At 34.6% G+C, this 16,131-nt stretch overlaps 1 protein-coding gene across 2 annotated transcripts in view; it reads right to left on the bottom strand.

Moving 5' to 3' along the window:
- The window catches only part of ADGRB3 (adhesion G protein-coupled receptor B3), a 754,183-nt gene that overhangs the window by 41,592 nt on the left and 696,460 nt on the right, over positions 1-16,131 (bottom strand). Inside the window, exons 22-24 of one of the 2 annotated variants that reach the window (XM_054491608.2) lie at positions 14,211-14,296; positions 8,278-8,376; positions 7,787-7,958 (exon numbers count right to left, since the gene is read on the bottom strand). In XM_054491608.2, the coding sequence (XP_054347583.1) occupies positions 7,787-7,958; positions 8,278-8,376; positions 14,211-14,296 (357 nt within the window). The remainder of the gene's footprint in view (positions 1-7,786; positions 7,959-8,277; positions 8,377-14,210; positions 14,297-16,131) is intronic. The other variant, XM_054491609.2, reaches the window with a different exon arrangement.

Raw genomic sequence — 16,131 nt, 5'->3', positions numbered from 1 at the left:
TAGGATTACAGGCATGAGCCACTGTGCCTGGCCCCACATCCTATTTTATTACAAATGAAACAACAAAAAAATCTGAAATGTGTTTCTTTTTGAACTTTCAATCAGGCTGACAAGGATAAAGCTCTTAGCAACTAACTCCCATCTTGCTTAATTCTTTTATTTATTATTATTATTATTTAAGTTTTGGGATAACTGTGCAGAACGTGCAGGTTTGTTACATAGGTATACACATGCTATGGTGGTTTGCTGCACCCATCAACCCGTCATCTACATAAGGTATTTCTCCTAATGCTAACCCTCCCCTAGGCCCCCACCTCCCGACAGGCCCTGGTGTGTGATGCTCCCCTCCCTGTGTCCATGTGTTCTCATTGCTCAACTCCCACTTATAAGTGAGAACATGCGGTGTTTGGTTTTCAGTTCCTGTGTTAGTTCGCTGAGAATGATGGTTTCCAGCTTCATCCATGTCCCTGCAAAGGACATGAAATCATCCTTTTTTATGGCTGCGTAGTATTCCGTGGTGTATTTGTGCCACATTTTCTTTATCCATTCTATCATTGATGGGCATTTGGGTTTGTTCTGAGTTTTTGCTATTGTGAACAGTGCTGCAATAAATACATGTGTACATGTGTCTTTATAGCAAGCAGAGTGATGTATAATCCTTTGGGCATATACCCAGTAATGGGATTGCTGGATCAAATGGTATTTCTGGTTCTACATCCTTGAGGAATCGTCACACTGTCTTCCACAATGGTTGAGCTAATTTACACTCCCACCAACAGTGTAAAAGCCTTCCTATTTCTCCACATCCTCTCCAGCATCTGTTGTTTCCTGACTTTTTAATGATCACCCTTCTAACTGGCATGAGATGGTATCTCACTGAGGTTTTGATTTGTATTTCTCTAATGACTAGTGATGATGAGCTATTTTTCATATGTTTGTTGGCTGCATAAATGTCTTCTTTTGAAAAGTGTCTGTTCATATCCTTTCCCCACTTTTTGATAGAGTTGTTTATTTCTTGTAAATTTGTTTAAGTTCCTTGTAGATTCTGGATATTAGCCCTCTGTCAGATGGATAGATTGCAAAAATTTTCTCCCATTCCATAGGTTGGCCTCAGTTCTGTTCCATTAGTCTATATATCTGTTTTGGTACCAGTACCATGCTGTTTTGGTTACTGTAGGCTTGTAGTATAGTTTGAAGTCAGGTAGCATGATGCCTCCAGCTTTGTTCTTTTTGCTTAGGATTGTCTTGGCTATACAGGCTCTTTTTTGGTTCCATGTGAAATTTAAAGTAGTTTTTTCTAATTCTGTGAAGAAAGTCAATGGTAGCTTGATAGGGATAGCATTGAATCTATAAATTACTTTGGGTAGTTTTCATGATATTGATTCTTCCTATCCATGAGCATGGAATGTTTTTCCATTTGTTTGTGTCCTCTCTTATTTCCTTGAGCAGTGGTTTGTAGTTCTCCTTGAAGAGGTCCTTTACAATCCTTGTAAGTTTTATTCCTAGGTATTTTATTCTCTTTGTAGCAATTGTAAATGGGAGTTCACTCATAATTTGGCTCTCTGTTTGTCTATTATTGGTGTATAGGAATGCTTGTGATTTTTGCACATTAATTTTGTATCTTGAGACTTTGCTGAAGTTGCTTATCAGCTTAAGAAGATTTGGGGCTGAGACAGTAGGGTTTTCTAAATATACAATCATGTCATCTGCAAAGAGAGACAATTTGACTTCCTCTCTTCCTGTTTGAATACCCTTTATTTCTTTCTCTTGCCTGATTGCCCTGGCCAGAACTTTCAATACTATGTTGAATAGGAGTGGTGAGAGAGGGCATCCTTATCTAGTGCCGGTTTTCAAAGGGAATGCTTCCAGGTTTTGCCCATTCAGTATGATATTGGCTGTGGGTTTGTCTTAAATAGCTCTTATTATTTTGAGCTACGTTCCATCAATACCTAGTTTATTGAGAATTGTTAGCATGAAGGGGTTTTGAATTTTATTGAAGGCCTTTTCTGCATCTATTGAGATAATCATGTGGTTTTTGTCATTGGTTCTGTTTTTTATGTGATGGATTACATTTATTGATTTGCATATTTTGAACCAGCCTTGCATCCCAGGGATGAAGCCAATTTGATCAAAGTAGGTAAGTTTTTTGATGTGCTGCTGGATTCAGTTTGCCAGTATTTTATTGAGGATGTTTACATTGATATTCATCAGGGAAATTGGCCTGAAGTTTTCTTCTGAGCAAGCTCAAAATGTTAGAATCAGTACAACCTCAAAATGTTAGAATTAGTACAACGACCTTCTAAGCAAGCTCAAAATGTTAGAATCAGTACAACCTCAAAATGTTAGAATTAGTACAACGACCTTCTAAGCAAGCTCAAAATGTTAGAATCAGTACCCTGACCCTCCCTGCCCTGAGCTACTTATGAACTTTGAAATCGATTTATCTTTCTTTATGAGACCACTTGTAATGGCCACTTATTATGGTCATTGAACACTCTGACCAGAAAGCACAAAACATCACTTAGTCAATGCTTTGTCCTCAAATGTCATCAGTATTGTTTTTCTTTTGCTGCTTCAGTCATAGCTATCTAAAAAAAAAAAAAAATCACTAGGGTCCAGGATCACATCATTTGCTTTATGCCTCCATGTGCTTCATATGGTCCCAGAGAAGAATCAAACTCTCTGCTATTCACCACAGGCCCCACTCCATGGAAACCATATGCCCAGTAACCTTTCTCCATCTTCCTCTACCAGAAACCTTCACTTCCCTACTCTTCTAACCTCATTGTTCCCTTAGGAACCCATGAGTTTTGAAGTCTTTCATCACCTCCTCCTTCCTCTTCAAAGACCAACTAAAACAGCTGAGCCATCCTGCAGTAAAGGAAGGCACAAATATACCCTTCCATGCTAATGAGTCATACTCAATTTCCCTGTAAGTAGTCAAACCTGGATGTTCATGTAACTCTCTATCTGAGCTATATTATATGCAATATGGACTCTTTACATATTGTTGTCTAGTTATTTCATCACTACTGGCTTCATTTATTTTAATGATTTACTTTGGAATATTATTGGTTTTAGATTAGACAGGTAAGGATGCTTGTCTGTTTTACATATTCACTGCCATGTACATGTAAATCATTGTGTTTATCTGTACGCCTGGTGGAAATAATAAGACTAAATAGGAAATAGGCTAAAAAAGGGTGGGAGTGGGAGAAGGAAGAAAGAAAAGTTTTTTATTTTAAGCATTTTGCTACAAAATGACTTCACAGGTTTGGATACAGATTTTGGGACCTCATCTGGTGCAGCCTAGACCTCCTGCCAGTGCTTGGGAAAGAGAAAAGAGGAGCTTGGCCCTGTTAGTGATGCTACAGAACAGCCACAGGATTCTCACACACTGATATAACAAAATTATCCATTTAAGCACTTTCCTTTTATCCTTCCATTTAGTGAAAGAGTTTTATTGTAGCTTGTTTTGTATCACGATCTTGTGATTTTCCCCCTCTGACATAGAGCTGTAAGACTGTCTTAAAGCCAGGCACAGCCAGAGACAGAAAGATGAGAAGAATGTGCAGGCACCAAGAAAGTGGTTTCCTAGCAACAGTAACTATTTCAAAGGTTTCATAACTCTTGTGTCCTTCCATTTCCATAGCAATGCGGGGAATAGTAAATAGTATATTTTGTTATCTGTTTAATTCAAATGAATTCTAATCAACCAATGATGGATAAATGAAGAAAAGCCTCTATACTCATTGTATTCAATTCCGTCTTATTAGCTGTTAAACATATTAGCTTCTAAGATTTAGGTTCTGTTGCTAAAAGTATGTATCGTGATGAATCAGATGGCTTATTTTCTTTATTCTTATTTCCTCTTTTTGTCTTTTGTTTTTTTCTCCAGAGAGATTTAGTAAAGCAATTCAAAAGAAAAGTTATTCCAGAAGAAGAAACTGTATTTTCAAGAATATAAATTTTATAAAGTTTAAATATTAAGATTTTAGGTCTGAAGGTCAGAACAAATAATTATGCAAAGATTCCAAATTTTTTTAGTGTGATATAATTGGTTTGGCAGGACAGAGTAATCATTTCTCCCTTTTCTTCTGATTTGAAATGATTGTAAAATTGGACCCACTAGAAGCAAAGTCACTTTTAAAATAAATTAGGCTCCATGCACAACACATTAAAAATATCACAGTTATAGTATTTCACTTCTTTTCTCCTTCTTAAACTGCAAGGCTATATTCTTCCCTTGTGTAGACCCACCTCCTCCACAGAAATAATGAATATGGGTAAAGCCTTCTGAATTTGTATTGGGACAGTCATTAAAGACCAAATTATGTTAGTGTCTGTCAAAAATACATAGAAATAGAAATATATATATCCAGTCTCTAAATTAAAAAATATATATTTTACATTGCTTATATATTTTGAGAAAGAAAAGCCCACATGAATTTTAGTGAAACAAATATTTTAAAGTGAAGAGCAGTAGAGATAAAACTGTATTTCTAGGATCCAATTATAAATTATCAAGTAGATTAATAGATATAAATCACTACCTAATGTTTTACATATAGCTATCTATTCCATTTGCTTTGGTATATTTTTATGAAATTATTGTTCAGTGGAGACACAGAGGATATGGGAGATATTTCTCTTCTCTTGGACCATGGTAAAGTCAGGGCAATGTGATCACAAGTAATCTGAGATATACCCATTGCTAGTGTCAGGCAACATACCTTTAGAAGGTCAAAAAGAATTTCTGTGTTCCAAATGAGGCCTCCTATGATATCTTCCTTGGGATCTGTAAAATCCTTCTAAACAAAGTGTTTAAATAACATCTTCGTCTAGGAATTCTGAAGCAGACTTGCCCTATACCTGAAATCTGCTCTGTGTATTTACAGCAATGTTATAGGGTATTTTAAAGGTTCAATTAAAAAAAAAGAAATATGTGATTTGCCATTTCAGTGATGGAGATAAAGAGTGTTATGACACTCTGCTGTTAATTTATTTGCTATAAAATTTTTCAACTTGAACTAAAAATTGAAAATGCAACAACAGAGATGTATCCATATTTTTATTTTCCATTAGTACAGAAAACATGTATTTAGAGACACCTACTTTAGCAGAAGCATTTATTATATGATTGATTTAATTACTTGTAAATCATTTTTTTTGACAGTTAATAGTCCAATTAGCAAGTATGAAAAAGTTCTGAGGGAAATCAAGAATTTCTGTGCCAAATATTTTTCTTCATGTAAACAGCAAACATTTGATAACTAGCCATCATAATATCTGCCACTTTAAAACCTGCATATTTTGATGATAGCTTAAAACTATCTATCAAGCTTATTCTGAAGAAAAAGAGAAGCTTATATAGTGATGCAGCACTGTTGTACTCCTAAACACCTAAGGTATTAATATCTTTTAAAAACTGCATGTAGGTATTTAATCATGTATCTTACTTAAAACCTGAAATACTTCATCCTTAATCATCAATCAAAAACATATTATGTGTCTACTCATTTAGAACAATCTTATTACTTAATTATTAGCAATAATATTAATACAGAAGACCCATAAGATAGTTACAGTTGGAGAACATAAGCTAAATTATTCTTCAATTTCCTCTTAATTTCTACTCCTTTGGTCTATAAATAATTCAATACTTGGAAGATTTTTAATGCTGATATTCTAGGTAGAAATTTGCTAAGGGAATAGTAAGGCTTGGCAACTGTAAACGGCATCAGACTTTTTAAATGGTAAAATACTCTCCTCCCCTTGCAATGTGAAGTTACTGTTTATTGGTTTTCATTGATTTTCTACATAGAATGTTCTTAGAATACATGTGGGTTTATTACGGACATCTGTATCTTATTAAGACATTTGTGCAGCCAACAAACATATGAAAAATAGATCACCATTACTGGTCATTACAGAAACGCAAATCAAAACCACAATGAGATACCATCTCATGCCAGTTAGAATGGCGATCATTAAAATGTCAGGAAAGAATAGATGCTGGAGAGGATGTGGAGAAACAGGAATGCTTTTACACCATTGGTGGGAGTGTAAATTAGCTCAACCATTGTGGAAGACAGTGTGACGATTCCTCAAGGATGTAGAACCAGAAATACCATTTGACCCAGCAATCCCATTACTGGGTATATGCCCAAAGGATTATACATCATTCTCCTATAAAGACACACGCACACATATGTTTATTGCAGCACTGTTCACAGTAGCAAAAACTTGGAACCAATCCAAATGCCCATCAGTGATAGACTGGATAAAGAAAATGTGGCACATATACACCATGGAATACTCTGCAGCTATTGAAAAAGGATGATTTCATGTCCTTTGCAGGGACATGGATGAAGCTGGAAGCCATCATTCTCAGTGAACTAACACAGGAACAGAAAACCAAACACTGCATGTCCTTATTCATTAGCGAGAGTTGAACAATGAGAACACATGGACACAGGGAGGGGAACATCACACACCAGGTCCTGTCAGGGGTGGGGGGCTAGAGGAGGGATAGCATTAGGAGAAATACCTAATGTAGATGACAGGTTGATGGGTACAGCAAACCACCATGGCACGTGTATACCTATGTAATAAACCTGCACGTTCTGCACATGTATCTCAGAACTTAAAGTATAATAAAAAATAAAATAAAATAAAATAGCTCAGAAATATTGTTCTTCCCATCTGATAAATCAGGTAAAAGCCTGTGGTTATCTCTGCACATCACTGCAAAACTATAGGGTTTATACTCATATGTACATGTGTTTTTTTGCAATGTGCACATTGTAATAAAGTTCTCAAACAAGCTAGATAATGCAAAATGACAGAGTAGACTGTTTTCTCAAAATGACTAGCATGGCACTATGTCATGTGTGTTTTTGTCACCACTCATCCTTACAGTAAATGCTAAAATGACTCATAAACCTTATAAATACTCTCAGTGCTTGCAAGCATTCAAAATAATTTTCACACAGGTTGGAAAACAACATTTTGTTTCTAAACGACTCAAGTCTGAAATCTCTCACTGTCCTGGATGGATCTGGTGCTAGTTAGTGTCTCCATTCATGAAATAAGACTTATTTCTTCCCCTACTACTGACAGTGAACCTCAATCATGATCCAGAGAAATGCTGATATGGTAATACCTCTACAGTTCTTGGAGACAATCACTGCCTATCATGTCTCGCTGTATACATTTTTAGTATTTTTCTAAGAGTAAACATCCATATCAAAAGCAATAATCCATAGTAATCATAACCAAAACTTGGTATAGAGACAAAAGAACTAAGCATTCATCTTCAATGTTTTCTACTTAAAATAGTATTATTTAATATATGCGATGAGGGTGTGCTGTGTGGAGAAACATGAGTTAGGGAATGAGCTTAAGAACTATCACTGCATTATGCTCATGAACTGTGTCTTTAAAACTTATGTCTCTATGTCCTGTTATTCACTAGTTTTTCTAACAGACTTATTTATACAAATCACTCCATGTAGCTTCTCTTAAATCTATTCTCCCTGGCTTTTGACACCTCTAGTTGTGTTTTTCCTGGCATAGTCCCATCTGTTCTAATCTGTCACTTTCAGAGTGCTGGGGGCTCTCCCAAGCTGTGTCTTAAAGCATTCCTTCAGCTTTGATTCCTAAGTGATTGTCAATGGAGGAGACCAGCTTTAATCTGAACATCAAGATATTAAAAGATCATTCTTGTTAGCAAGGAAATACCCTTCCAACCAACACTGTTCTCTATCACAAGAATGCTTCTCACCTCTCTCCGAAGAATGCAGTGGACCATGACTATAACAAAGCCTTGCAATGAATCAAACACAGCAAAAAGTATTTGAAACAATATGGAGCGTTTATCTGTCATGGCCAGAACTGCAGACATCCACGTCAAAGCCAGAAGGGGCAACACCACGCAGGAGCTCCAAAGAGATGCCCTGTTGAGACCAAGAAAGTAACATTACGTAGCTGTATATCTCACCCAAGGCCATAGCCAAACCCCCATTCACCAAAGCATTTTTGTATGTGGTTCCAAGACCATTAACTTGGAAACCACAAAGCAGATGACATTTGAGAGTCTTATATATTTTTTTATATACTATCCCACAATAGCTATAAAGACAGTTGCCAATTATAAATATTTAAATATACTCTCTGGTCTTGTATTAGAAAACACAATTTTTTTTTCATCATAGCATTTTCTCACATGCACTGTAAAAGATTTGTAACAAGAAGATGTAAATGATTGGGACTAACATGGCATTACTGGCGGTGGTGGCTGACAAAGCTGTTGTTGAAACTACTCCACACTTGGCACATTTGAGCGTCAAACCGCTATGAGGCTCACTCATCTGACTGCAAACAAACAGAACACCCACAAAAAGAACAAAATATTGAATTGTCACCAAAAAAAAGTTGCTGCTGCAATTTAGCTTTTAAATACGATTTCATGCAGAAAAGTATATTTATCAAAAACGAATGCTCTAGGTTGTTGTAAAGATACATTTATACTACAAATTATCTTTGTAACATTTACCTTTTAATATGGGCCTTTGTTGCATGCAAAACATATTTCCATCATTACACCATAAATGGCCCTTGTGTTTATTGATCAAAGTTGGTCAATACACTGAGTTAAACATAAGCATGTGCTTCTGTAGACACACAGTGAAAACCCTTTATTCAGACCCCAATAATCAAACATGTGGGGACTCCTAGCTCTGAGGATGTTCATTGTTAATTGCAGAAGGCATATATAACTGTGAAAACCTCTTGAAATGTAAATAATTGTCTCAGAAGTCCAACATAGGAGGAAATGGATTTTAGGAGTCTTCAATTATTTGTTGAAGATGTAATTTTTTTCTCAACAGATCCATATTTTGAAATTTCTTATAATATCAATGTATCGTCCACATTTTAGGATGATCTGAATATAGGGGCTGATGAAATTTGATGAAATATTAGTTGATAATAAAAGAGTGATAGTTTTCTGCTTTAATAAAACATACTTCACATAATCATTAAGTTCTAAATATTATTTCTGAACATTTGTCATAGACTCCAACCTCCTAGCATTTAAATGGTCTATTCTTGTCTAGAGGATTTTGCACATAAATTCAGATTCAAACAATTCATACTCCATCTACTACATTATAGAAGCAAAGTTACATTATATGGAAAAACTTTACACTTTACACACATTTTGCTTTAGAAAAGTGTACCTTGAAAATCACAGATTTATTAGAAAATAAAGCTTTTAGGAAAAACCAAAAAGAAATTACTTGAATTAAAAATTCCAAACACCTTGGAATAATGCTCTGCGGTGTGCATAGTCCATTCCTATGTGGTGTCTATGTCTAAAATGATTACTCTGTAGGTTTTCTTAAAGAATCGTATAGCGGAATTGCATTACTATGTGTATAAGAAAAGTGGCAGAAGAGAGAAAGTTGTAAGATGCTCATAATTTAGAACTCTGGTTTATTTTAAATAAGGGTACTCACTTGTGAATAGTGCTGATATGAGATAATAAATCTGAAAGTGACTAAGTAAGTAGATTGATCAGCAGATCCTGTGAGAAAAATCAAAGCTTTCAGACATGAGTGTGGGGGTTGGGAATATGACACTAAATCCCTCGCTTTACTGATCCAGTCCAGGGTACATGTACTAGCCAAATGTGTCCAAACGTTTCAAAATAATATGTAAACATTAGTCTATCCAGCTTAGTTTAGGAATGCCTTAATGGACATGCCGATGTGTACATCCCAAAGGAGTACATAGACTAGAATTCTCCACAGTGGCTGCACATCTGCTGTCTATCTGGCCCCAACCACAAAGATTCTAATTTAATAGGACTTAGGCATCTGCCTTTTTTCAAGCTCCATAGATTATGCTGATGAACAAACAGGAACAAGTACCACTTCTCTAACTAAACATTTGAATTTCTTTAATCTTGTTAAATCTGATCAGATTAATATGAAAAAGGCATGGATTAGTTATATATTGTTTCCTTTATCACAGAAGATAGGCTGTACGGTGTTTACACTTCAAACACTGATGCAGTTGTCTTTCTTAATCTAAGAATATGTTGTCTCTAGGCTCTGAAACAAGATTGAAAGCCAAATATTACTAAAAAATAATTTTAAGTACATGGTGTAAGTATTTTAGTCCTGAAAACTGTGATTTAATCTAAGTATGGGCCTGTCTGAAAATAAATTTTAAGCCATTATTTAAAATGCTTATTTGTCTTTATTTGACATTTATTTGAGGCTAACTAGAAGATCTATGCCTACTTCCCTTAGTCAGGGCTAACTGTTAAAAACTATGCTTGATGTTAACTGGTAGGACACCTTTGACATTCTATTACTGGATGTGCATGAAGTAGAATAAAGATAAGTTACCTAGAGACATGTAATGTTTTTTCCTAGTTTATGTGACCACTAGAGAAATTAATGTAATATGAAAAACACATAGTCTAGATGCTAAATTGAGTTACTGCATTGAAAAATAAGATCTTGTTTCTTTATTATAGAAGAAATTATGCATTTATAAAATTAAAAGTTCAAACAGTAAAAAAAAACTTGAGTTGTCCATACGTTTAAATTTAACCAATATATCCACCAGGGCACCAGGGTAGGATCACATTATAGAAGCAAAGTCACATTAAATAGAAAAACTTTACACACATTACTCTTCAGGTAGTTCTGTCTGCTCCATTTATTACTGTGGATCTTAAAATCTACAGGTTCTAGTTTCCCTTCTCCATGTTATTTTTCCTTTTTCTTTAAAGAAAAAAAGTCTGACTGATTTATTGTTAATAACATAAAATATTCCCTGGAAAGGAAATGTGCCAGCCTCTCTTTAAAAAAAAAAATCACATGAAACTTGTAAAGGGTACTAGTAAGTCAGTTTCCTTAGTTTCGGGTACATAAGACAAAGAAGTTTAAGGCAGTAGATAAGAAAATTCCACTGCAGAAAAATAGAGAAACTTAAATTTTCTGCTTGAGATGTTCTAAAAATATACATGCCATTTTTAATCCTGATTTTATTCACTCTATCATTTTATTTAAGATGTGTTGTATTTATAATAAATTCCTTCTTGGTAAACTAATGGGTACTAGGCTTAATACCTGAGTATAAAATAATCTGTACAACAAATCCCTGTGACACAAGTTTATCTATGTAACAAGCCTGTACTTGTACTCCTGAACTTAAAAGTTAAAAAGAAAAAAGAATTTCAGTAGAAAAAATATTAATATAGTTTGGGTATTATAAAACTTGTTAAACTATTGTATTATTTATTAAACATTCACTTATTAATTCCTTATAAATATTTACTGAGCACAAACTATATGGTTGGCTGTTTCTAATAACTGATTATAAAAAAGAAGAAAGGAGACAAAGAAACAGAAAAAATGAGAGAAGGAACATCTTGGTACAATATTTGGTTTTAAATAACAACCTAGTTGTAAAACAAATGCTTGATATATGTGTATATTCAAATAAGCTGAAATGATTTTTACAGTTAGGAGGATCGGTTGTCAAGTCGACCAATTAGTTTCCTGCTTAATGTTTCTTTAGTTAATTTTGATTATTTCTTCTTCACTGGGGACTGTTCTTCACTGTCCTCACTACTTTTCTGTGAACTAAAATTATTCAAGCCTCTATAGCTTCCAAAAATTTCCTTCAATCACACTTTGGAATGGAGTACAAATTTCAATCTATATTTGCTTAAGCTAAAACAGTACTTTATATTAGAAATATAATTTGAAAACTCAAAGTAATTAATTTGTTAATTGTTCTTTTCTGCTTTGGACAGTAGCCAACATTCTGCTTTTATAATATAAGTTAACATTTCTGTTTCTCTAGCAGCGGCCTTTGAACCAGAAAAACACCCACTCAGTTTTGCCAGTGAAACATATGTAACTTCTAAGAATATGTTTAGAATAACTTATTTGTTAATATGTAGATTGGGATGGATAATTTCTAAATTCATAATATGACACTATTGTCATTTCTTCTAAACCTATACGATCTCTTATAAAGAGCTATATGAATTAAACTGAGCTTTACACATAAAATACTTAAATAAGAAAAAATAAAGGTATTCACTTGTTTTTAAAATTTTTTATTAAATTGTTTTTTATTAAATCCTCAACATCATATTTGTTTCAATGATCGCATCTCTTTTTATGACCTTCATGTCGTGGATGGTGGAATCATGGATTCTTGACTGATAGTTAGAGACCTTCAAAAACAACCTAATCTGTTCAGGTTGGCTTCTCAGAAGAGCAGCCACTGTTGAGTGAATGCTTGCTATATGTTAGATACTCTGATGTGTGCTTTATACACATATTTTCATATACTCTATGAGGCAGGAGTCATTTTCTCCATTTAACAGAAGAGGAGACTGAGATGCAAAAAGTAACATGCCCAAAGTCACATAGACACAGCTAGTAAATTGCAGAGCTTTATCTTAACCACTAAAGGGTCCCATTTTATTGTTGATGTTGTTTAAATTATGTAAGTTTGTACTACTAGCAGCAGAACTGAGTTTCTATCCCAGTACTCAGTCTGATCAGTATATTCTTACGTGATTAATCTGGACAGAAATAACTGAAGAAGCTTACTCCAATTTCCACCACATGTGGCATAATAACAAGAATAATTGTGTGAAAATTTTGTGTTCAAATGATGTAGAAAGCTGGGCTTGTACTACGTTCAAGTGTACATATTTAAGGATGTTACAGAAACTCGTCTGCAGTGAAAAAAGCCTCTAAATGAGAGAAGTGATCCCCCCTCAGGAAGAAACTTTCAGTCATGTTTTTATCACGCTATTGCATTTCTAATGTTTTATATAAATGATATCAAATTTTTATATTGAAAGCCATTAAATTTAGTCTTTTGCTAGGGAAAATAAAAACCCAGATTATCTTATTGTATAAATCATTACATAGGTTATAAGAACATAAAGGACTTAAAATCTCATAAGTAACTGATCAATTAGTAGGACTATTAAATAATACCATAAATTATGGAAGAAAAGAATATTACATGGGTAAGTTTCGAATGAGGTTACAGTTCAATGGAAAGAAGAAAGCTGTAAACTTTTTATAGGGAAGGACACAAAGAAAAAGTCAAAGGCATTAATACTTCAAGTGTCAACAAATTTATATGATAAAGGATGATGTAACCTTAAAAAGCTACTAATAATCTATATATGAGATGTTACTGTCATTATATATACATATTTTTTATTTTATTTTATTTTATTTTTTGAGACGGAGTCTCGCTGTGTCGCCCAGGCTGGAGTGCAGTGGCGCGATCTCAGCTCTCTGCAAGCTCCCCCTCCCAGGTTCACACCATTCTCCTGCCTCAGCCTCCCGAGTAGCTGGGACTACAGGTGCCCATCACCTCGCCCGACTAATTTTTTTTGTATTTTTAGTAGAGACGGGGTTTCACTGTGGTCTCGATCTCGTGATCCGCCCGCCTCAGCCTCCCAAAGTGCTGGGATTACAGGTGTGAGTTACCGTGCCCGGCCAGATATACATTATAATATATAATAAGTCATCAGATATTTATATAATAACAGTAAAATTAAAGGAGATGATTTTCTAAATTTTATGAGGTTGAAGTGTGAAAATTATGAATAACTTTTTAACCAGTTAGATGAAAAATGTCATAAAGAATGAAAATGTAAGACATAAATAGTGCTTGATAAGTAATTATTCCAAGTGAAGACTTTTTTCCTGATATATACAATTAGTCAAAGAAAATACAGTATTTTGCCCTGTTTAGGTTTGCTTGTTCTGATTCTGTTCTGTCACATACCAACACTGTGTTCAGTCTACCTCCTGTTCTTTGTGACCAAAACCAGGAAGGCTTTGAAAACCCTTACCTAACGACAACTATTGTAAGTAAAGCCTTAATGTTTAATGGTCTTATCTGACAAGCAGGCAATATGCACGAATACACTCTGAATTTCTTCATGGTCTGTTATAGTATTTTTAGATTTTTGGTCATATGGCTTAAAAATAGCACATTGGAAACTTTTATATGGCAGCATCTACTGGACACACTAGTACATCAATAACAAAATTCAAGGCAGAGTCAAACGCAGTCAGTGATGGTCTGAAATTGGAGTATGGGATTCACTGGTAAATAACCTTCAAAATCCACCAATTGCAGCTTACCCGGCTCTGTGTTTGAGCTTTTTATCTAGGATTCCATCTCTGGAAACAAGTTTATTAAATACCAAAATGCCAATCACCATGTTGACCTGTCAAACAGAAACAAAGTTGACCTTTCAATGATATTGAAGGGAATCACGTCCCTGTTTCTCCTGAAAATCCTATTTTTATCAATTCATAACCACCGTATCACTAGTAGTGGTATGAAGCACTCTCAAACATTTTATAAGTGCGCAGAGGCATACGGAACAATTTAACAGTGGTGTGCTACTTTAAAGTTGTAAAGTACATTAAGTTCATTTAATTTTCATGCTTTGCAGTTAACACTGGCGAAATTAACCTTCAATTGCCTGACTTTTAAATGGTACCATACTATGCCAATCTGGCATTCTTCTGTCTGAGTCAACCCTGGGTAAAATCATTTGGCTAAATGAGTTTTACCCTATGCCGACGAGCCAGGAGATTCTGAATCTTAGAGTATGAGGCTAGGGTGGGCCCTGGCAGCAAAAGGTGCTGAAGATTTGTCATTATTCCCAACACAGAGGACAGAATGCCTAAATGCCTCATGCTGTGTGGTTATTCTTTTCTGTGGAAGGGGAGCATTTTGATGTACCTTGCTTTTCTAGGCAGAAAGGAAAGCCTATTCAATTCACCAGAATCTTCTTCACAATGGACACTAGTGCCAATTTTTAAAATATGCTGTAGTGTACAGTTCTGTCATTTTCTAAGACTTTCTTATTCTCACTTAAAAGGTCTTTTGCATGACACATGAAATGAAATCACACATATTTTTCCTTTTTCAAGTAAAACTGTAAAAACTGCATAGATGTCTATTTGTACCAGCTTATGATGAGCCCACCACAATTCTCTAATCTATCAACACTTTCTGATCAAGGGATCCAGTCCAATGAGTAAATGAAAAATATTTTCTTCTTTTTGCCTTCTTGCTTCTTTCCAATCTTGGTGTAACCCTGCCCTGCTGCCAATGAAGATGGTGAATATAAAGCTAAAATGTGTCCAGTTGCTAATGTAAGGAAGATGCAAAACATACCTATTAAGTATGGACTTAGGAAGAGTCACTCTTCATATCCTGACAAGATACCATTTAATCAAGAGAATACTTATTCATCTATGTACCTCTCATTTAAACTAAGAGAAAAAGTGTATTCTATGGATTCTAGTAATCTACAACTTAATCATAAGGCAATTTGTCACCCCTCCAAAGACCATACTTTGGTGTTTCAATTATATACATACTCTGTTTCTTCATTTTAGTGTTACATGGGCATTAACCTAGAAGCTTAGGGAAATAATTCAGTTGATTAAATAAAAATTCAAGCAGCAGACAAAAAAAGGTGTCTAATAGTTTTGATTTCCCTCTGCTCTAAGATTCTTGCCTTGATTTTATTTTTCTTGCAAATTATAGACAGTTTCTGCTCCCTGTTACAGCTTAGTTGAGGGAGAACAAGCTTAAAGTAAGAAAAAACTGACATATCAGAATTAGTAGGATGTCACTACCTTCCAATTTTTTGAATGAGTCATTCAAGAAACCAAAGAGTAACTTTCCAATTAGAAATATAATTGTATAGCAATATGAATATTTGTATTTAATTTAGACAGTTTCTTTCCTCCCTTATTTTCTTTAAAGATTTATTGGGCAAGAAAACTTGTAATCAATAAATCCAAAAGGATAAAGAGAAAGGCAAATTGGAAAGAAATATTTCACATTACCATAGTCTAAAATTTTAAACAATTATTTTGTGGTTTCAAAAGAGAAATTTAAAATCCTTATCTACAACATATGGCAATGATTCTTAAACAGAGATGATTTTGACCCCCAGGGACCATCGGAAAATGTCTGAAGATGTTTTTGAGTGTTATGACTAGGGGGTACTACAGGTATGTAGTAGGTAGAGAAGAAGGA

This window comes from Pongo pygmaeus, chromosome 5 (assembly GCF_028885625.2).
Source record: "Pongo pygmaeus isolate AG05252 chromosome 5, NHGRI_mPonPyg2-v2.0_pri, whole genome shotgun sequence".
NCBI lineage: Eukaryota > Metazoa > Chordata > Mammalia > Primates > Hominidae > Pongo > Pongo pygmaeus.
This window is presented reverse-complemented; position numbering and strand designations above follow the sequence as displayed.